A 24,082-nucleotide genomic window follows, 5' to 3' on the forward strand; every position below is an offset into this window, starting at 1 on the left:
TCAATTTGAGACTGCATAAATACTGAATTATTATACTTTTCATATTGGTAGTAGACTTACTAGGCTAGTAGTCTACTCTAGTTAGTAGAAGCATTACCCCAAATGAGGTTAAACGAGGCTACAAATTCTCCTTTATTGACCAGTAGAGGGAAGCAACACGGTTCCTCAGCTTGTAAACCCGAGGGGTTGTGTTGTAATCGGTCGGACGCGTCCCTTCAGAGGCTTTCAACTGGCTGGGTGAGACGAGACGAGATGAGATGAGATGAGGGGAGAGGAGAGCAGAGCACAACCAGCTCGGGATTTGACAGATGTTCGTTCAGGATAAGCCGCTCCATTCAAAGCGGAGTGAAGTGGAGAGCAGTTAGTTGTGTGGATTTGTTTAGGGCTACAACCGCACTGAATGAGAATGTCAGGGGAGAAGGCGACCAGCCCGTGCAATAAATTCCAAGCGAACATTTTCAATAAAAGCAAATGTCAAAACTGCTTCAAGGGCCGGGAGCTGCATCTGGTGACTGATCATGACATGGCACAGGTAGGCTACATTACTTTTTGATCAGTGGTGGAAAAATAACTCTTAAGTTGGTATCAAAAAATACTTAAAGTACAAAAGTAAAAGTACTCATTATGCAGAAAACAAGTTTTCAAATGTATAAAATGTATGTTAAAAATATTTTGAAAATAGTAGATCTACAAGTGAGCTTGCAGATCGGCTATTTTCAAATGACCGAAATGTATAAAGGGCTAAAGTGGGTAATGCATGTTTTGTAATAATAATCAAAATCTACAAAGTAACTAAATTCAACTAATTCAAATAATTGTAGTGGAGTAAAAGTACAATATTGCAGAGACGTGGTGGAGTAGAAGTGAAATAGAAAATTGGAAATACTCAATTAAAGAAAATGCCTCAAAATATTACTTAATACAGCACTTGAGTATATGTACGTAGTAAGTTACTTTCCACCACTACCTTTGATTTGCAGTTTAATTTATACATTTATAATTTATACAACTTAGTTTGACAGCTTTTCACAGACAACTGACATCCTACTTTTTCCATTATTATTATTATTACTGTTATAAAAGATATAAACAGGAAATATGGCTATTAATGTCTCACATGGCACTGACACCATATTCATTTACTCATTAACTGTGTGTCATTTGGCTGTACAATGTCTTAGACTCACTGCTGATTTGCAGTGGTGTCAAGTAACTAAGTAGGCTGCATTTACTCAAGTACTGTACATAAGTTGAGGCATTTTTACTTTAGTGGAGTAATTCCAATTTTCAGCAGCTTACTTTTACTTCAACTCCACTACATCTCAGAGGCAAATATTGTACAGTACATCTTTTACTCCACTACAATTATTTGAAAACTTTAGTTACTAGTTACTTTGTAGATTTAGGTTATTATTACAAAACATACAGTAACCACTTCAGCCCTATATACATTTTGGCCATTTGAAAATAGCCGATCTGCAAGCTCACAATGTGTCGATGCAATGCACTGAGCTTGTAGATCGGCTACCTATTTTCAAAAGATTTTTATACATTTTCAAACATGCGAAAGAGGACATTCTGCATAATGAATACTTTCTACTTTTGATACTTTTAAGTACATTTTGATACCAATTCTTTTGTACTTACACTCGAGTAAATTTGTAATTCTGAAGTTTTACTTGTAACAGAGTATTTCTAGAATTGATTGAATTGATTTCTACAGTATTGATGCTTTTACTTAAGTAAAAGATTTGAGTACTTTTTCCACCACTGCTGATGTGTGTGTAGACACATAACAAGGTGATGACGGACAGCTCATGACAGCTCTGTGCATGCAGGCTGCTCATTGAACAAATATGTTATTACTTTGTCCAGAAATGTGTCTGGTCTCTCCGTCCCCCTGCCTTGCTTCAGTGCGCCCTGTAATTTACCTGTGCTGTTACTGTTGCTCAACCAGTAAACACAAGACACAAGCTGACTAATATGCAAAGCATTAGGAGTGGTGGAAAAAGTACTCACATGTTTTACTTATGTAAAAGTATCAATACTGCAATATAGAAATGATAATATACTGTTACAAGTAAAAGTCTGGCATTCACATATGAATTAAAAGAAAGTATTGGTATCAAAATGTACTTAAAGTACCAAAAGTATAAGGTACTCATTATGCAGAATGTCCCATTTCAAATGTATAAAAATGTTTTTTTTGTGTGGTGAAAATAGCCAATCTACAAGCTCACAATGCGTCACATCGCGACGCATTGTGAGCTTATAGATCGGCTATTTTCGAATGGCCAAAATGTATATAGGGCTGCCGCTGAAGTGTATGGTTAATGTATGTTTTGTAATAATAACCTAAATCTACAAAGTAACTAGTAACTAAAGTTCTCAAATAATTATAGTGGAGTAAAAGTACAATATTTGTCTCTGAGATGTAGTGGAGTAGAAGTAAAAGTACTGAAAATTGGAAATACTCCAGTAAAGTAGAAATACCTCAAAATTGTACTTAAAGTACAGTACTTGAGTACATGTACTTAGTAACAGATAGTCTGCTGCACAGACATTTTCTAAAGTCTCACAATAAGCCTTTGCTTCAGCTTTGCTTATATTCTAATGCATTTTATTTTATTTTATTGACTTGCTGTAAAAGAGTAACTGTGCATATATCCATCCATAATGGTTTTGATATTGCGAGCCTGTAAATCCAGTAAATTCTCTTGCCAATGGGTCTAGGAATTCCATTTTCTGCGTAACTTGATAAATTCATAGAAATAGTAAATTGTAAATCTATTTTGTCCTGTACGATGTCAGCATTGGCATGAGAATCAGAACATTCCAGGGTCTTTGGGGGCATCCTAAATACAGTGGACAAAGAGCAGTTTATTCTGTTTCTCTGCCTCATAAGAAACTGTCTACCTCTAGCTAGTGTGGATGAACAAGGCGTTATTGTATTTTTGGGGGCAGATTTGGGGCTAAGTGCCATAAGCTTGTGTAGAGCCAATATAATTGAGCTTATTTTATCACATTTGATCAGTCTACTTGAGCTGGCCACTGAACGCAACCAGAGGGTGAATATTAACGGATGTTTTTTCCCATTCTGTCTTTGCCAGGCAAAACCTATCTATGGGGGCTGGCTGTGCTTGGCTCCAGAGGGGACAGATTTTGACAACCCTGTCCAGAGGTCGAGGGTATGAGCATGCAAGACAACACAACCCAACACAATACAAAACACTACATTCATTAGAACTACACAGCAAAATCCAGAGTGTTCACTCAGGACTTTGCTATGTACCTGTGTTTACATTTAAGCACTATTTGTTGACCATCACATTTGCCAATTCGTTATTCCAGTGGTTCTCTAACTTTTTCATGTCAAGGACCCCCAAATTAATCTGTATTTGACCACAGACTCCTATCAGAAAATATTTTGTGCCAGGGACACAAAATATGTCAGTTTTGAAAATAGCAGATCTACAAGCTCACAACGCAATGCAATGTGCTGTGAGTTTGTAGATTGGCTATTTTTAAATAGCCGATATAGTAGTCTATATAGGTTTAAAGTGGTCAAACTGAATTTAATGCTATATTAACAAATTTAGCTGGGGACCCCATGGAACCCCTCAAGGACCCCTTGGGGTCGCCGCACCCTACTTTGAGAACTACTGCTTTATTCTATATCGCAAATGTGACTCTTGTCTGCAGGAGAAGCAGAATTGTAGTGATTGTCGATCTCCTGTTTGTAAACTGTAGAAATGGCAACGGCGGTTCTTTATCCTGTATGAAGATGGCAGCCTGAGCTTTGCCCTGGATGAGCTGGTAAGAACATGCTCTTTATAACATGTCAACATACACACATCACATGCATGCATGCAATTCACAGTTCACACACACACGCACGCACGCACGCGCACGCACGCACGCACGCACGCACGCACGCACGCACGCACACACACACACACACACACACACACACACACACACAAACGCACACACACACTTCAACATCAACATCAACATCAACATTTATACTTAGTTGTGCACATCTAAAATATCAGATGTACGAGCTCACTAGCTTCTAGATCATCTATTTTTGGTGTGCGACATGATGCGTGACCAAATATAAATCAGGCATAAGGTCTTTTCTGTGTCTCTGTGTCCTGGTTTACAGTACATTTGGCTTCACCAGGCATCTTTGGGCCAGATGTTGTGTGTAGAACCACAGCAGATGATTTCAGCTTAGCATCTCTTCTAATGTGCACATCCCCCTCTCTCTGATCTCTCATCCCATTCTCTCTCTCTCTTTCATGTTTTAATCCGCACTCTAGATACTGTCCCAAGCATCTCAATGATAAATTCCCCAATTTTATAATTAGCATCGCCGACTGCTCATAAAATACCCAGACAAAAATTTCTGATGACTTAATTCTCCTCCAGTCAAGCACTTTGCCACAAGGAACCGTGAACATGAATCTGTGTACAGAGGTCATTGATGCTGAGCCCAGGACCGGGCAGAGAAACTCACTCTGCATCATCACGCCCGCACACAAGCTCTTCATCCGTGGGGAGAACAAAGAGATCATCAATGGGTCAGTGTTAATAGTTTTGCATTTTGTTTTGTAGTTCTCACATCTGACACAGATATAAGTGTCAGTGTAAATTATGGTGTGTGTTGTTGCTGTTTTTCTTCACCAGTTGGAGTGAACAGCTTGCCGTTTACCCAAGGACCAAAAAACTAAATCCGAAGAAAAAACGCAAAGTAGAAACTGTTGCCACCCAGGTACCAAAGAAATGGTTCATCTATGAATTATCCATTTCAATCACTGTTGTCTTATCATGAAATTAAGTTGTTGTTTTCATCTCTTTATTGATTGTCTCAATTATTATTATCATATATATACATTATCTTTTTTCATACATCAGGAACCGAGTCCAGCAAAGATGGCTGCAACTGACCCACGTTTCTCTACCATGGAGAGTGCTGCAGGGTCTGGTTCCAGTCTCTGGCAGGAAGGACAGCCCAGCAGGGGACCGGATGTAGCTCCTGTCTGGACTGTCACAGACACACATCCCCTGGGCCCAGAGCAGCCCCATGCAGGTGTGACAGAAAGGCAACACACACACGCACGCACGCACGCACACACACACACACACACACACACACACACACACACACACACACACACACACACACACACACACACACACACACACACACACACACACACACACACACACACACACATGGAATATCAAGGTTTCGTATTCGTCTGCCACAACAGTCATTTCCTGTCCCCTTACACTGCACCCCGACTTCCTGCAGATGTTCACAGTCACAGCACATCACTTGTATTTATACATTTAATTTAACCCTTATTTACCCAGCCATGTTTAATAAGAACACATGATTATTTACTTGTTGTGACTGTAGCACAGAATAGAGTTACAATGGGCACGTGTGCGCACACACACACGCACGCACGCACGCACGCACGCACGCACGCACTCACGCACGCACGCACGCACGCACGCACGCACGCACGCACACACACACACACACACACACACACACACACACACACACACACACACACACTTACGTGTGGGATGTTCTCAGTGCAACCCCAGATTTATACTGTTTGCCACTAAGCAGCTCCACCATAGCAGTTGGGGGTAGAGAGCCTTGCTCAAGGGCACTTCAGTTGTTATTGAGTAAGGGGAGGGAAGTACTTATTCCGATTTTCATCGTGGGTTCTGGACAGCCTGATTTGCTAATCTTCAGTCATCATAAAAACAAAACCTCACAAATAGGCCATAAAATACCTCTTTAACAACAGGCCAGAGGATTAGCACAGAGCTACAACATTGCTCCATATTGGAGCTGTGTGACAAAAATGGACGCTAGTGTGCATCTGGCGCCAGTCTTATTGAAGTGTCTGGAGTTGCCTTGTACTAAAGAACTGGATTAACTGCTGCTGACTGTGCCTATAGGCTGTTTCATTAAAGCTATGGAGATTACAGACACAGGACCCTGAGATGAGACCGGTGGCGGATGTACAGTAGTATTACCAGAATTCCATAAACCTCTCTGTTCCCTTTCGTATCCCGTAGATGTTTCCAAAATCCTGTGCCCGGTCTCCACGGAGTCGTTGGCCTTGAATGGCAGCTGGCCCTCCAGCAGTATTGGTTGCCCAGTGAGGTCATTGGATTCGGTGGCCAGTGGTGACACTTACCCTGGTGGTGACAGACAGCCTGTGGAGCCCCAGCCAAATGACATCCAAACATCAACAAGCAACAAGACTCAGAGGGCAGACAGAAGGTTAGAGTTGTGGAATGTATTGCAATTTCCAGGCCATATTTGGTTACAATGTATTATAATGGCTTCTTTATAGGCCATGTCTAATGATGTGCTCACGTTATCCTTGCGCATGTGTGTGTGTGTGTGTGTGTGTGTGTGTGTGTGTGTGTGTGTGTGTGTGTGTGTGTGTGTGTGTGTGTGTGTGTGTGTGTGTGTGTGTGTGTGTGTGTGTGTGTGTAACCTGTTGGTAACGCTAACAGCCATTTAAAATGGCTTGGCAAAAGAAAGTGGCAATGTGTAAGCAATTAGAAGCTGAAGGGCATCTGAAGCCTCACTGATTCTCCTCAGTATGAAGTTGTTCAGTCATCATGCAGCTAAACACCGGATCAAAGGCCCATGCTCTACCCCTCCATTAGAGATCAACAGTAACTACTGCCTTTTAAATTTAGCTTGAAGAAGTACTCCCATTTTGTGCCTCAAAAGTGAATACAATATTTGGGTCATGTGATATCTTCACTCACTGCCTTTTTGGGGAAAAGTACAGGAATTCCTAAAGGCTGTCGTAATTAGATATTTCTGCACCATTGTTTCCCAGAACATTAATGCTGAGTGTCTGCCTGCCTGATGTAGAGAAAGTGAGCCCAATCTCAAAGTTTGGCATTGAAAGAGAGAGAATGGTGTGTTTCAATCAAGTTCTTACACATACACATACAGTAGTATTAGTAAACACGTCTCAACAGGTATCCCTCCACCTTTGTTCACTGCACTTTTCATGCAACGTTTTACCTCTGCAGTACTGTATGTGTACATAATATCAGATTATTTTTGCAGCATTCCATAATACTTGCTCTCTTTCAAAACAAAACAAACCAGACTACTCTGTCACCAGTAGGACGGATGTCACTTATTTTGTCTTTCAACAGTAACAATAGTCCACATGTGACAGTCAGAGAAAGATTTAGACAGTGTGGGTGTCCAAATCCAAACAGGTGGTGTGGGGCAATCCATTATTAGGCTGTCATTTTCAATGTTCTGCAGGGCGGAAATGATGTCACAGCCCAGCTGTGAGAGAGGGGGTCAAGGGGGAGGGGAACAAGCTTGTTTATGGTGCTGAATGACACAATGATTTGTTGTCCTGCTTTACAGCCATTACAACCAAACAGAGATACTAAGTTTTGTGACCAGCAATTCCAGTTCACCTGACACGGGGCAGGAAGGTGATCATGCCGTTTCAAGGAAGGGAAGAAGTGAAGCGCGCCCCAACCAGCGAGAGGTAAATGTTGACCACACAAGTTTATTTGAAAAACCTTTCATATTTTCAGCAGTGGTACTGCACACAAGCAGTGCTTCCATTAGTTGGATTGGCAAAAAACATTTATTCAATCCAGAATTTGATTGGTCGTCATTAAAACCAGTCACACCGCACAGCTGGTTCCCCTGGCTCTGAGCTGGACTGGTCTGAACATGATTCAGAAGACCAGGTGTTGTACAGAGAGAGACGTCACCTCTATGATACAGCTCAGCCCTGATTGTATAGTGCATGAGGATCACGAACTGGGACGTGCTAGTCTTACATTCCTCACTGTCAGCCGCCAGGAGTGGTCGCGTGCATGTGCACGCAAGCTTGCGTGCCTGCGTACATGCATGCATACGTCTGTCAATCTGTGTATGTTTGTATGCGTTTGTCAGCGTGGAGGGAGGCATATATTGAATGATTTAATTCCTTTGCACCCTAAACTAAATAGGTGCGGTTGTATGTCAGTTAAGTGTTAAGACTTCAGTCAGCGTTCAGTTTGGAGTTTGGCATGAAACGCGTGGATAAGTCAATCCTCCCTTGGTCCGCCTTGTCAAGGCATGTACTGTATTCCTGAATGTGTGTGTGTGGGTGCATGTGTCAGCAGGTGGGAAAAGAGCAGTGATTCATCCGGCGCTGTGTTTAGCTCTCAAACGAAACGGGTTTTAATGCCCCGAAGGTTGTTCATTTTGCCTCCTGTCGCATGTTGTAATCTGGGAACGGCATTCCTCTGACAGAAATGTTCCAATGATTCCACATGACTTACACAAGGATGCAAGGCAATGATGGAACAACTGTAGCATTTGACTATCTCATTAGTTGGATCTCAATGCTCTGGGTTTAACTATCCTTTCTACAGGCAGATCCTACCACTAGAATCAAAGGATGGCTGTAAGCACAGATACATTAAACTGAGCTCTGTAAACTATGGGGGTCCTCATACAGAAGAGCCTCGTCTATTTTGACCAAATGCACATCTGTTTGTGAATGATAGTCACACTGTGTTGTCAGGCAAGCCCCCAATGATTAAAGAGGTGACTAACACTTAACAAGCGTCTGTGTACGACATCCATGACACAAACAAGAACATGAAGCATAAATGGTTCAATATGCACACAATATGTACATACAGTACAGTGCACATTTGTAAAGCTATTTTCTACATGCAGTACAAATGTATACATTTATGTACTAAACTATAAATGTATACATTTGTACTGCATGTAGAAAATAGCTTTACAAATGTGCACTGTACTGTATGTACAGTACAGTACCAGGGCATGGTGTCTGTCTACTTAATTTTGATATAATACAGATGGCCATTACTGTGGGCACAAGGTCAGCTGTTAATCTTTCATAAAACACACATTCCCATTCTCAAAGGATTTGCCTTTTTAAAATATTGCCACAGCACATTTCCATCCCATGTGATGATTTATGTGTCTTTGGGTTTCGTTTGTTTTGATAGAGAGGGGCAGGTCAAAAGGCTCTTTCCAGAGTTCCTGCAACCCCTCTGGGCTTCAGATTCCCCAGATAAGCTAGCAGTCCCACTTCCCTTCTCCCTCCTCCCTGTCATGTCCCGAGGACAGGAGGATCCTTCACCAAACAGCCACTGTCTGGAACGGTCACAACGTTTGTTTGGGAAGACAAACGGGCAGTTCGCACTGCAGCCAAAGCACAGTGTTCCTCCTCTGTTGCTTTGTGTCCTTGGATGGTTTTCAATGTAAATGCCTGAGAGGAGACAAAGAATGCTCTGTATCCATTAAACTCCTCATTTTTCCATTAAGGGAGTTATATAAGAGGGAAGAATAAATCTTTTGAAAAAGACCAGAGCGAGTAGCTCAAGTAAATAAATAAAAAACAAAAGTACTCACGGTTTCAGTGAGTGGTGTGTAATCTAGACATGAAAGACGAATCCTTGATATGTGCTGTTAAGTAATTCTACTAGCTGGGGTGGAGACCTATAAAGATGGGTAAGTGAGAGGGTGTGTATAACCAAGATACAGGAATCATGTTCAGACAAAGATTTCAGACTTCTAGCATCTTAGAGAAATGTGAGATGAGGAACCCATGGTACATCAGGGATTATGTAGCCTCCAAAGCCATAGCCAAATCCAGTGACCCATGTGAAAGTCACTGCTGATGTGAGTAAGAGTTTACCGCCTGTAGAGAAGCTCCCCAGTGGGGTTCTATAGCAGGCCCTAATCCTTACAGTGAACAGTGTCTGCCAGGGATTATGACTAGTAGTTACTTACTCCACTCAGTGGAATGTAACAAACAAGTCCCTAGTCTTGATTTGGTTACATTTCTTATTCTAGCGGCCATTGGTTGATATTACTGTTAATTATATTCATGGCATTTTCTCAAAAGTCATTAAAATGCTACCTAACGTGTTAGCTAATCATCATTATCTGTGTCATATGTCATGTCCTGGGACTGTTTTTGGCTAGACTTTTCAAATCGGTCCATGTTTTAAAATGGATCAAAACACAATAACTAACTTTGACAAAAACATAACTGCACAATGATTATGTTTGTGTGTTGTATGACTTGTCTTAAGAAAGTCTCTGCAAGTTGATTTTAATTCCATACTGAAATAATCAAAATCCAATCGCGTCCTTGAAAATCAAACAAACAGGCAGTAATGTCAAGTATTCTGCGAGTGGTCTGATTGAACTAAACATGACAGACTACTGTATGATCCTTTAAAACAGGTACAACTGTAGTATTACACGCAACCAGTAGTTTATGTACGTATATTGTAGCTACAGTATGAATGCACAATGTCCATGAAGGCATTATCACAATATCAGTCAAACTGTTATTTGATTTTGATCTGTTGTCTTGAGCAGAAACTCCAGTCATGTGGGGACATACAGGTGGGACAGGTCCAGCTCACCGCACCCCCTCCGCAACGAAGAGCCAAGTCACTGGACCGCAGAACTTCTGAATCTGTCATGACTGTGAGTCACAAATAAGCGATACTAATTTAATACTAAATATGTAATGTATTGTTAAATCTTTTAAGACATTTAGTCATTATTTGCATTGTGACAAAAGAAATCTGACAAAAGAATGAGGAATCTAGAGACGGTAACGTCAGCATAGGTGACTCAAGTTTCATTCAGCGTCTAAGACACTATAGATGGAAACATACTGAAACACGCCCGCTTCTGTAGCGAAACTTATAGCCTTTATTTGTGCATTAATCAAGTGATTAATGTTTTCTTTAAATGTTTACTTCTTATTATTTCGGAATCTCTTGAGGGAAAATCATTGCTTGACAAAGTCCTGTCAACTTAATTAAATTTTTGTTTGAATTCAAAATCGTTAACCCCTTCCTGATAGCTTGTACCACAGTTGACCACCGCGTTTGTGACAAATATGTACTTAATCTTCCTTACAGCCAGATTTACTGAACTTCAAGAAAGGATGGATGGTCAAATTGGAGAAGGAGGATCGGGTAAAGAATATATCTAACACAATTGGAAATTATTTTTAATTAGTTAAGGACTTACATTAGTCATTAATCTGTAAATTGCTTGCTTTGAACACTAGCTCTAATTTACTTTCCAAATGACTTTGCCCCCCTCTAGTGGAAGAAATACTGGTTTGTGCTGTCAACTGACAGTCTGCGGTATTACAAGGACTCATTGGCTGAGGAGGTACTTTAATTCCACTGTACTGTACAGTACTGTAAACTCACTCAGGACATGATTTTCTTTTGACAGAGCATTTCTATTTAATGCCTTATACTGTCAAATGGGTAACCGCCCAACTCACTCCAAATCCAACTCACTCCAAATCGCGCCCAACTCACTCCAGACATCTCACTCCACACACTTTCCCAACTCACTCCACACACTTGCCCAACTCACTCCACACACTTGCCCAACTCACTCCAAAAAATATTATTGAGTACAATATTGAGGAATTAAGTACAATATTGAGTAATTTGTTACTTTTAACTCTATTCTGTTTTAGGCTTGGTTAAAGTTTTAAATACTGTCTCAAAACAACTTAATGGTTCTGGGGGGGGGGGGGGGGGGGGGGGGGGTCTCGCTGGCCACTTTGGCACTTGGAGTCCAGTGTTTGTTAGATGTCTTATTCTATTGTTGGTCAAATCAAGAGGTGTTGTTATATTCCTCGTTAAGGTTTTGGCCCTCCTCCACTGAGTTCACCCGCATAATCACCCTCCACCCAGGTTAGGGTTAGGGTTTAGGGTTAGGGTTAGGGTTAGAATGTAAGAGTCTCCACCGATTCAACCCACACACACACACACACACACACACACACACACACACACACACACACACACACACACACACACACACACACACACACACACACACACACACACACACACACACACACACACACACACACTATAATATTATAATTTATAGCTGCAAAGTAACTAGTAAAACAAATACATTTAGTGGAGTAAAAAAAACAATATGTGGATCCAATATGTAGTGGAGTAGAGGTAAAACCATTGGAAGTTGGGAATACTCAAATAACGCACAAATACCCAACATTGTACATAAGTACAGTACTTAAGTTAATGTACTTAGTTACTTTACACCACTTGACACATTGAACCAATATTACACTGGTGACATTGCATGGAGTGAGTTGGGTTTGGTCCTGGAGTGAGTTGGCTATGGTCCTGGAGGGAGTTGGTCTTTGGTCCTGGAGGGAGTTGTCCCAGCCCTGGAGTGAGTTGGGCGAGCCCTGGAGTGAGTTGGGCAAATATTTCTTAAGTCTTCATGGAGTGAGTTGGATTTGGAGTGAGTTGGGCGGTATTCGTCAAATGAACACCCAACCTTCTTTTTCCTCCCAGGCTACAGATCTGGAAGGGGAAATTGACCTGACCACATGTTACAATGTCTCCGAGTGGCAGGTGCAGAGGAACTATGGCTTTCAGATTCATGTAAGAGTTCAAATTGACCAAAAGATATCATTCACAAAATAGTCTCTTCATGTCTTTGGTCTACAGTCCATGTCATGTTCTTGTCTCACAACAGACTCAGAAGGGTGTATTCACATTGTCGGCCATGACTGCAGGAATACGCCGAAACTGGATCCAAGCCCTAATGAAAAATGTACATCCTTCTAATGCTCCTGATGTAGCCAGGTACACTTTCATTTCTTTTTACAACATTACTGGTTTCCTTCTATAGTATCTGTCTACTCAGGGCTAATTTATACCAGGGACAGAATAGATAATAAACAGTTGATACAGTAGCACATTATTATACAGTGTTATGTCACGTAATGTTATTTTTCTGTGACTTACTGTAGTTTGCCAGGGCATCATATTGCCTGTGGCCCGCCAGAAGCCCTCCCCAAGCCAGACGTGACTCAGGACTCCTCCAGTGAGGCCCCCACAGACAGGGAGCAGCAGCCCAGACCCAGGAGCGCGCTCAACAGACGGAGAGAAGGGCGCTACAAGACCTTCGACTGGGCAGAGTTTAGACTACTGACCAAGCCTGCGGCAGAGCCAGGCGCTCAGAGGATCAATGACCCGTGTTCATTTGAGTTGGTCGACCTGGAGAGAAGGAAGAGGCGAGAGGAGAGGCGGAAGCGTTATGAAAGCATGCAGGGAGTCTCTCTGGGTGTGGAAGTGGGGGGAGCGTCTGATGACCCGGGGGAGGACAGTGTCAGAGCGCTCAGCCCACGGTCACAGCAGAAAATGCAGGAAGAGATTGAGCAGTGCTGGCTGCAGGTGGAGAGGTGTGTATTCAGGCCTGAGAAGACAGTGCTGCTCTATGTTGAGGCCCCGGCCAATGAACCTGTGGAGATTGAGAAGCTGCTGGACAGCTACAGGAAGGGGGTGAGTAAATTACACAGCAAAATCCTCAGTGTTAATTCAAATGGACGCTTATGGGTCCATACTGTCAGAGTTACAAATTGATAAATTAACACTTGTACTCTTACTTTCAAAAACAACAACATGATCAAAATTATGCAATCATGCAAATAAAAGTACTAATATGTTATATGCAGTGTGATGGAGTTAAAAAAAACACATTTAAAACCATTCCTATCCTCAGAACTAACAAGAGCAACCTAGAAGTGTGTGCACAGTTGAGTCACGTGGTTCATCAACCTTGACCTTTGACCACCAAACTGCACCCTATTATGTCAGATTGATATTATAAGGTTTTATGGCCTTCTGCTGGGATTTGATTACCGGTATATGTATATAGTAATGAGTTATTGCAACCAGAATGACATACTGTACGTACACACAGATGAATAACCCACAGTGTCGCACATTCCAGTGTTAAGCCTGTTGAAGTACAACTTCTGGACAGGAGAATGACATTTTGGTGTAATGCTTTTCACTCTAAAGCCCTCCAATCAAAAATGATCACAACAAGCTTTAGTTATAAGAAGCCCTCATAGTTTTTTGATGGATTTATGTTTTGGTTGAAGGTTGATGATTTAAAAGCTCAATTGGCAGAAGCGGACCAACACAGACAGGAGCTGGAAGCACAACTGAGGACAGCAGAATGTTCTCAACAACAAGTCCACCCACAGGTAAAGCAAAAAAACTATTGTCTGCTTTATTTAATTTCCTTTTAGTTTTTGTTACAGAACTCAAGAACTCAAGAACTACTACTACAAACAACAACTAATTCTGTGATAGACTGTGCTCATTTCTTTTCTTTGTTCCCTTTCCTTAGCTTGAACTAAGTTCAGAAGTTGATGCTTTTCCACAGAGGCCAGACGAAGCATCGTTCATCAGTCACACTCAGTGCTTGAGAGATATGTACAGAGAGACCCAAGAGCTCCTACACCAGCAGAACATGATCAGACAGAACATGCAAGAAGAGCTTGGCCTAGGTCTGTCTACCTCATCCCCTCAGGAGCAGGTCTCCTCCCCTGGGATTCAAACACCAACCATCTGGCTTCATGATACTGACGACAACCTGCGAGAGCTCGGTGACCTGCTCTCTGACTGCCCCATGACGACAAGCACGACTTCACTATCATCCGTCTCTGACAGTCAACACTCCCTGCTTCAGACGGAGGGAGAAAGCAGAGAGTTCAGCTTTGATCCTTACCAGACCCAGCTGGAAGGACACGTCCATGACCAGGTGTCCAGCTCAGAAACACAAGTAAATAGCAGTGAATGGAGCACAGATACACTGATCATGGAGGGGACTGTGCTGGAGAACACTGCAAATTCTGAACTGAACTGCTGTGAGACACCAAGCTGTGTAGAGGGCTATATGGTTCCAGATCAGGTTTTGATGAGGAGGCTGTCCCAAGAGGTGGAATTCCTCACCAGCCAGAACGAGGCACTCAACCAACGCAACCAGGAGATGCTGAACCAGCTGACCGAGGCAGACAGAGAAATAGATAGGCTAAAAGCAGAGCTCACTAATAGTCACAGCGAGCCCTGTCACATTCCTGAAGCGGAGCAACTCGGTCAGACCAGGGTAGAGTGTCTGGAGAGGGAGCTCAGCAAGAGGAACCAGGAGCTCTTGGAGGCCCAGTCATTGGCCAACACCTTGGAGACAAGTTTGCGGAACACAGAGAAGGAGCTACGGCTGAAGGAGGCCACTCTCCAAGGCCTGGTGGTTCCGGCCGAATCAGAGGAAATCGGTGAGGAAAATAATTACACATTGCACTGTGGAAATGAGGCAGAGGGATACCCACTCCAGTGTTTCGAGGCCACTGAGGCTAAGCTTATGGCGCTGGAGAGGCAGCTCCAGCAGTCGGAGCTGGCTTGTATGGAGCTTCAGGCCCGCAATGCTGAGTTGAGTGAGGTGGAGAGGATTTACAGCCAGAGAGCTAAAGAGGCAGACGCTAACATCAGGAGGCTGAATGAAGACGTAGAAATTGAGCAAGTGAAAGAGTCAAAGGCTTTGGTAGGTCGAATCACAGCAGTGTCCAGTGAAGAAAGGACCCAGCAAATGATAGCCAGTATGGTACTGAGGCTGAAAGCCCTTGGGAAGTTACTGGAGGTGATTGACTGGTCCAATTTGAATGTGATAAAGATGTCAGTAGATGGTAAGCATATGGGAGAAGGGCAGTCTCCGGTGGTTAACCAGCTAATGTGGGAAGAAGAGTTTTGGGAAGCACTCTTGAGCAGATTGAAAGCCAACCCTTCCCAGCTGAGTGAGGAGAGAGATATGGACATGCTTCTCAGAGAAGCAGCAGAGCGTATGGTCGCAGAGAAGCAGATGCTCCTCTTAGCTCGAGATCTGTTTTCAGAGACAGATGTTGAGCTGGGATGTCTGGAGAGCAGGCCTTTGAACGAGCTAGACATCGTTGAGAACATTGTAAGTGTAACTGTGTCTGAAAACAAAGAGGAGGATGATAACAGGGGTATACTGGACTTGAATTACCAGCACCATGACATCAATAAGAACATTAGTGAGAACTTTGTGGAGATGACACAGATGAAAGTTGCTTTGCTAAACTACATTGCCATCTCTGTCAATGTCCCAGCCAACGACAAACTCCGGGTGCTGGCACACAGGCTTTATGACTTCCACAACGCAGAGCATCCATGGGTAGATTGCATTCACTCAGCAGCCACAGAAGCATTTTTTTCCTGTGAAATAAGTAGACTTTATTCAGCATGCCGCAAACAGCTTGTGGAAGCCAAACATGGACCACCCACCTCTTCTGTCATGTGCAGCAATTGTGCTGTGCTGATGAAGGAAAATGAGGAGCTACAAGCCAGATTGTCAAACCTTGATGGCCGGCAGAGTCCATCCAGGGGAAGTGAAATGGCCACAGTTAAACATATAGAGACAACTGACCTGCAAGACACAGAGCTGCAGAACAATGCAGATGAACTGAGAGCAGAAACCATTGATCTAAGTGTTGTAAGTGGAAAGGAGGAGGAGGAGGACGATGACGGCGCAGAGGATGGGGAGATCACAGAAGAGAATGTGCACAAACATCCAACAACAGAAGAGATACTTAAAGGAGAGGACTTGCCTAACAGTGTGGGAATCATTCATTTAAGCGAGAGTGGGGTCCAGGATGAGATCTCCCTTGAAGAACCTGAGACTGTGGATGCAGCCCATAACGAAACGGATAGGTTTGCATCGGAGGAAGTTGTACTGCTGAAGAGAAGAGTGGAATATCTGGAGGCACAGCTGTTGGTCATAACAGAGGAGATGGAGACAGTGTTCCAATTCAGAATGGCATCTCTCCAGTCGCAATATATGAAAGATATGGAAAAGCTTAAGGTTGGTGGCTTCTGTCATCCATTTTACTCCACAATGGTACATATTTATTTGTTTTAGTCATAATATGATTTATATTGCTTGATATTTGCAAACTTACAGCTCATTTGATAATTAGTTAATTTTCTGAGCAAATGGATGAAAGGATAATCTCTTTGATTGGTTCAATTCAGCAACATCAGCAATAACGTTGTTGTTCTGTATGTGTGTGTTGTCCCCTCTCCCTGCTCCTCCCCGTCCTTTTAAATTATCATTTTATAATAAAAAAAATACAAAAAGCAAGCAACCAGTAGTGTGCTAACTACTACTATAAGTAACTTAATAATGTATCTGCAGTGCCGCTAAGTGGTTAAGGTGCGTACCACATACAGTATACCTCTGATGCCTGACCCCTATAAGTCACATCTGCATGCCTGACAGTCCTGGGTTCAATTCCCGAGCCCGGTGGAGCTTTGCTGCATGTCACTCCCTGTCTCTCTCACTGTTTCCTGTCTCTCTCTACTGTACAAGCAAAAAAAGGGGAAAGAAGAAGTAGCTAATAACTGATATATCGTCTCTGTCGGGTGGCAAACTCATATGTCCGAAATTGTTACTTTTCAGGATTCAAATTCAAAAACGGCAAAAGTAGCAGATGTACGAGCTTGTGGATCTTCTACTTTTGATAGTTTTGTGTGAATCTGTCTGTACTATGATCAAGTAGGGCATTCATTTACGAAAAAACACAAAAAGTTAGAATATGGCGATTGGCGATAAGAGGTTTCTGCCCGACAGCAACGATATATGAATGCCACATGTATGCTCCTTCAGGCCACATGTGATTATGGATTAACCACCATGGAGGCGTCCCATCAGAAGGTCCTGGAGGACCTGCAACACAGACACCAGCTGGAAGTGGAACGTCTCCTGAAGGACAAGGACAGACTGCTGGACGAAGAGACGGCTGCTACAGCAACTGGTGAGGGAGTGTGTGTGTGTGTGTGTGTGTGTGTGTGTGTGTGTGTGTGTGTGTGTGTGTGTGTGTGTGTGTGTGTGTGTGGGTGGGTGTGTGGGGGTGCGTGTGTGTGTGTGTGTGCGTGCGCGCATGCATCAAGTTCAGATGGAAAGATCAAGAGAAAGATAAATATTAAATTGTGTTATCTTTTTTGAAAATACTAATGAAATGGAATATATCATATTCTGTAAATATGATATCCATGAATCTCACACGGGCCTGTATCACACTTTTCTCTTATCTCAGCAATTGAAGCCATAAAGAACGCCCATCGTATGGAGCTGGAGAGGGAAGTACAGAGGATGTGCCAATCAAGAAAGGGCACAGGAGACATTGATGTTGAGGAATTATGTCGACAACATGGGTGCGTAATCTGAGGAACGCTTTTATAGCTTTTTAAATGCTCCTGGCTTCCACCGTCCAAGGCAAAGTGTAGCAAGCTTCATACCATATGGTGTTTTGTTTACACTTCATTTTACAGATATGGGAATTGGATGCCTGGCATTTGTATAGTGCAGTTCGAAAGTGATAATTGAATTACTGCTGGCAAGAACAAACTGTGTGGCACATTATGTGGTTTTACTTGGCTCCATGTCTTCCTGGTCATGCCAGCTGAGCAACACATGTTGTTAAGCAATTGTTACAGTCTGGCTCTAAGACCATAACAAAAAATGGGAGACGACACGGAGGTAACATGTAAATAAGTGTAAAGTTTATTTAACCAATAGTGAAATAAGTAAATAAAGTAATAAGTTTGCAAATTATACAGGCAGGGAAACATGCTGCCCACTGGAACTGAGGCTAATAAACCAACATAACTAAACCAAACACTAATGCTCTACTGTGTGGCCACGCCTGAGGCCTGGAAGGACTGGAGGTAGAGATCATTGTAGAGTGGGGCTTTTATAGTGTGAGGAGACAATTGGCCAGGTGTCTCCCCTTCCACTGATCAACTCAGACTCCACCCTCCACCAGCACTGCAAGGGAATCTGGTTAGGCTGTTAAAGGCACACACACACACACACACACACACACACACACACACACACACACACACACACACACACACACACACACACACACAACCCTATAGCAAAGGCCATGGGGGCCGTCACACAATAAATAGCTTAAAACCTGTGCGTGTGTCTGTGTGTGACTGTATGTGGCTGTGTTTGTGTGTATAGTGAAGAATTGGCTTCCTGTCAGCGAGAGCTGGAGGTGCTGTCCCAGCAGTTCTCTCTGAAGTTTCTGGAGAATGGACACCTTGCCCAGGCGTTGGAGGCAGAGAGGAAGGCCTTATGTCAGTGCCAGCAGGAAAACCAAGACCTGAGGACTCGAAACCAGGTGACAATGACAATAAAGTGAAGTTGAAGTTGAGTTGAGAATACGATACACTAGTGGTTTTCTGTTATGAACGTTTTATACAGTAGTGCATTCATTCACATACAGTAGATGCATTCATGTTCATAGATGCACAATCTTCAAATCAGCCTACTCTAGAATCTTTGAATTGTTTGATATGAAACCAAAGTGAAGAAATAATAGGGAAAATCATATTATTTCTTGTCTTTGTTTTAATATGAAATTAGTTCAAAGATCCATACTCAAATGCAAGGCACATTTCACACACAAAGGCAATTCAAAGTGCTTGACACAAGGCACAAAAGGCATTTAATAAGGCATAAATACATTATACATATAATTTTCATTAATCAGGAGTATCATAGTGTGTACTGTACACTGTAAAATCCTGAGTGGTAATTTAACACCGAGAGGGTACAAATGGAACCACATGGACCCTAATGTTCTTCCATGTGTTCCCTCTCAGAGTTAAATGAACAAAGAGGATTTGACTTTGTAGCATTATCCTCTGTTCTATGTTCTGTACAACATGTACTTCAATGCTATCTGAGCTGAAGTGTTATACTGTCATCGACATAATCTAGGAGCTGAGTGGTCATCTAGCAGCAGAGATCACCAGACTGTGCTCTGTGGCCAAGCAGGATGCACTCCCACTTATCCAAGGAATGGATGCCTATGAACTAGAGGTGGGTCTGTTCTTCACTCTTATTCCTCTGGGGCCAGTTGCACCACCTCACACTAAGTTCAAACTTAGCTTAGTTATAGCTTAAATGGCTTTTAAAAAAGCCATTTAGCCGGGAAAGTATCTGTGTAATTTTTAGATTCCTTTAGCTATTCAAAAATAGCAGATGTACAAGCTCATAGCGCGGCACCGAGTGCCACGCTATGAGCTTGTAGATCTGCTATTTTTGAATAGCCAAAGGAATCTAAAATGACACAGATACTTTCCCGGATTGAATGTGTTTAAGCTATAACTAGGCTAAGTTTGAACTTAGTGTGAGGTGGTGCAACTGGCCCCTGGACAGTACATAGATAAGACTAATGCTTGATAACTCATGTTGTGTGGAGGTGGCGAGAGGACATGGGTGGGTGTTATGGTTTTATATGTGTCCACTCCACTGTCCACTCAAGAGAACCTTCATAGAATTCATGTTGACAAATGTTTATATTGTTTGGACCACTAGATGTCACCCAAGGCCAGTATAGAATAATGGCCCACCTACAGTATGTTACTCTTGTGCTACTTTTATTATTTATTTCTGTAAAGATGTTTGATTAAACACCAAGCTTGTTAGTTTGTTTATTTATTTGTTCAATATTAAAGTACAAGTGTCAAAAAATATGTAATGTGGAAATGATGAAAAAAAAATCAGTGATACAAGAAAAACACAGAAAGATGAGAAGCAAAGTACTAATTTGTACGTACAGTAGTTACAAAGTGCTGCACGGGATGCAGATACAAAAATAATCAATATACTGTACATATAAAATACATATTTAGTTTAAATAAATAAATTGCAGACCATTTGTAGGGCAGGCAAGTCAGCAGAGGTGGGTTTTAAGACATTTACAGACTCAGCTTCCACAGGGGTGGCAAAAGCACAATCACTGTTGGATTTGTGGAGGAAGTGGGGCAAAAATAAGAGACCTCGGTTGAAACATCGATTGCGCAACCTCCCCTCAATATCAAGATTTCAGATTTCAATAGCAGATCCCAACTCTTGTATAATTAATGCTACAATGGAAATAAATCCTGGATGTTATTGTGTGTTTATGCTGGATTGTTTTTTAACCAACATATCGTATGATTTGTGGATTTTATGCAATCCAAATAAACTAAAAATAATGACATTTTCAGATTACTCTGCGGGTGAAGGAGTCAGAGGTTCAATGTCTGAAGCAGGAGAATATCTCCCTCAAGGATGAGCTCCAGTCTACCCAGAGGGTGAGGAACACATACCCAGAATAATAATAGGCTGTTAAGCAGCTATGTTGTCAACGTTGAACAAAATGAATAAACAAACGCCCTTTCTGTGACCTCGCAGGATAAACAAACTGCAACAAAGAAGTATAAGGACATCTACACGGAGATGACTATCCTGAGAGCCAAGGCAGAGAGAGACATAGAACAACTCAGAGAGAACCTGCAGCTCGCCCACAAGGCCCTGGGGGACATCTTATCTTAAAGCACAATTGCACATTTGATTAGGCGAATCATTATGCTTATTTAGCATTCCAGCACTGAGTTTATTACAAAAAAATGTTTTGCAATAAACTTGGTTGGGGCAGAGATGTCAATTGTTATGCTTGTTACATAATGAAAGGAGTTCACTTACATGACAAACTCCTCTACTCACTGTTGCATGGTGAATTCCATTTAATGTCAACCCAATGGTATTCAGTTAGCAAGACATTGTATTATAAACCTTCTGTGACCTGCCATTGGCCCATTTAATAAATCCAAGAAATGTGATCAGTGATCCCATCCCACATTCCTCTCCATGTTCCTGGTTTTGAGCTCTTAATGCTCAAGACAACCAATGGTGTTGTACATAGATTCAGTTCATGGCTGATTTTTTTCTGATTGAAAAGGCTGGATACAGACATCAGTCACTGCACAAAATCAATATGGATAAATGACTATGCTAATTATTTACTGTCACTGCTAAAACGATCATTATCACATTTTGAGCCTCAAAATACCTAATAGGCCTACTAATAAGCTTCATAAGCTAATAGTGAGTGGTCAGAATCATCTACATGTAGGATGGAAAGTCACTACTGTAAGAAAGAAAGAAAATATATTTTTCTAGGAAAAATATATATTCAACGAATTGTCACTGTAATTTGTATTTTTTTATTTTATATTTATGGCATCATGTTTAATGAGCATAAACGTGAGATTATATTACAAATCAAATGTTCATCTTCCCTTCCCTTGCCTTTCTGTAATAAACATTGCTTTATAACATAAATTCCCCTTTTCAGCAGTATTCTTTATTATTATATATATATATTTTTACACATTAGAGATTGTATTATCAATATTAGACACTGAGTGGTGTAGAATTTATCAAATGTCCTGGATTTTGTTTATCATTATGAACACTATGTGCATTGGATTGTTTTATTTCATCACATAGAATTGTTCTTGAAGCTTATATCTATAATATATACGGTACGCCAAAGCAAATGTCAGATTGCGAGACAAGTAGGCTAGCCTAACCTTTATTTCATATCTTTCCACTCAAACAGAGAGCGTCTCCTTTCAAACCCCAATGGTTCTAATCAGCCCCCCGCCCACAGGAGTGGCCCAATTCTCTCACAACTTGCTACAAAAATCCCTCATGAAAAACTATATAATCTCCTACCTTTCATTTTCAACCTTCACATGTGTCTCCTTCTCTAATAATCAAAAAGTGCTATATATTTCATCTCGCAATTTACTTCCGGATGGTTCGTTTTGCACTTTTTTTGCCACATCGGTCACGGGAAAGAAATAACCGCTGCCGTGGTCTATGGAAACGAGCCCAAAAGTGCACCCAAATAAGCCCAAAATCGCTTATACAAACAGTCAGACCTGGCAACGCAGCCTACGCCAATCATGCGTGAGAGATCTACAAGCTATGGGGCAGAGACGCCACCGTATCTTAGCAACAACTACAGCGCTCACTCTCATTGGTCGTGTCACGCTAAGAGCAGTCTCCAGACAATGGCATCGCAGACAGCTTGCTGTTACTGCTGTAGCCATCACAGTTAGTCCCAGCGACGACGGACAGGGCGCCGTGATAGCTGCCATGTCGCTAACGCTAACGTGGTTGTCATGCCTGCAGCGGCTGTGCAATCACTTTGTCAACAATGCACGTTCGTGTGGTGAATGTCAATATTGCTGCTCAGTTAGTCCATTGTAGATGGTGTATGTTTGTGTGTGTCTTCTGGAGAACTATGTAGCTCCACAGCAACTACAGTAACTAACGTAATGGCAGGACCGCCCCGTGCAACGCATGTTAGGCTGCATTATGGTCATGTAGTAATTTCAGATAATTTCGCTCCGATTACAGCAGTGCTTATCAACCCTTTCACGCCCCCCCCCCCCCCCCCCCCGCCCCCCCAAATAAACGTACTTGATCTGGGGACCCCCCCATTCTGTTTGACTCCGTTCCACAAGTACATATTATGAAAATAGCCGATCTACAAGCTCAAAACGCCTCACGTTGAGAGGCTTTGTAAGCTTGTAGATCGGCTATTTTCTACATGACTGCCTCTTTCTTACATTCTTTGACAATGTGGCCCATGTTTTCATAGTATAGTTTGTTGACTACTTTTGTTGCAGAAATGCTCATTTCCTTTACTTTCCTTTTTTATATTGTCTCCGCCAGGCCGAAAGGCATGGCGCAAGACTATGTTTCACCCCCTGTCCGTCCGTCTGTGACAGCTAATCTCTCACATCGTTGACTTGCTCGCAGCAAAATAACAGCCCCATGAGTCAGTGAGAGCTGGATAAACGAGGTAAAATGTGTCAAAAGGAGTCTGTACGGCTGTCGATAAATGAACACATGACGTCGGTGGGAGAGGACATATTGTGTCTTTTGGACAAACAGCAGCGTCGTGCTGATGTTTGTTGTGTGAAGCAGCTTAATGTCAGAGTGTTTGTGTTGGAGCGCCTCAGTGCGGCTGCAGAGTTCATGTGCAACCTCTTCCAGAGAGAGACAGAGACACTAGAAACTGCTGGGGAAAAAAAACACTGCTGGGCATTGACTTTCATATGGACATTGATCTACACACTGCAGGTATATCTGCTACACACACAACATCAAACTACACACTGCAGGTATGATGCAGCGTTTGCATTACAGCCAGCATGCCAGCGTAGTTCCCATATGGTTTCAAGGTGGGCTAAACCATATGGACCCCATGTCAGCAAT

The 24,082-nt window shown here is 42.2% G+C and overlaps 1 protein-coding gene across 2 annotated transcripts; it reads left to right on the top strand.

Moving 5' to 3' along the window:
* The first annotated feature begins 264 nt into the window (after positions 1-264).
* On the top strand, positions 265-22,117 carry LOC311055531 (uncharacterized protein). 2 transcript variants are annotated; one of them, XM_084071753.1, is made up of 23 exons: positions 265-532; positions 3,111-3,188; positions 3,751-3,816; positions 4,435-4,586; positions 4,693-4,777; positions 4,921-5,095; positions 6,109-6,316; positions 7,442-7,568; positions 10,442-10,552; positions 10,996-11,052; positions 11,186-11,254; positions 12,433-12,522; positions 12,617-12,726; positions 12,894-13,425; positions 14,031-14,135; positions 14,282-16,334; positions 16,404-16,807; positions 17,612-17,759; positions 18,042-18,159; positions 18,980-19,139; positions 19,742-19,843; positions 21,016-21,102; positions 21,203-22,117. In XM_084071753.1, the coding sequence occupies exons 1-23, from the start codon at positions 401-403 to the stop codon at positions 21,341-21,343; spliced, it is 5,310 nt and encodes a 1,769-aa protein (XP_083927879.1). In that variant the 5' UTR covers positions 265-400; the 3' UTR covers positions 21,344-22,117. The 2 variants fall into 2 exon arrangements, with proteins under 2 accessions (XP_083927879.1, XP_083927878.1); XM_084071752.1 differs by having other exon boundaries at positions 14,282-16,807.
* The last annotated feature ends 1,965 nt before the right edge of the window (positions 22,118-24,082 follow it).

This window comes from Gymnoscopelus microlampas (genome assembly GCF_963454915.1).
Source record: "Gymnoscopelus microlampas genome assembly, chromosome: 11".
Taxonomy (NCBI): domain Eukaryota; kingdom Metazoa; phylum Chordata; class Actinopteri; order Myctophiformes; family Myctophidae; genus Gymnoscopelus; species Gymnoscopelus microlampas.

Excerpts from the sequence above, each read along its gene's own strand:
- LOC311055531 (XM_084071752.1), top strand. The coding sequence starts at position 401 with ATGAGAATGTCAGGGGAGAAGGCGACCAGCCCGTGCAATAAATTCCAA. Across the intron at positions 6,317-7,441 it reads ACTCAGAGGGCAGACAGAAG|CCATTACAACCAAACAGAGA; the intron begins GTTAGAGTTGTG and ends CCTGCTTTACAG. Across the intron at positions 12,727-12,893 it reads AATGCTCCTGATGTAGCCAG|TTTGCCAGGGCATCATATTG; the intron begins GTACACTTTCAT and ends GACTTACTGTAG.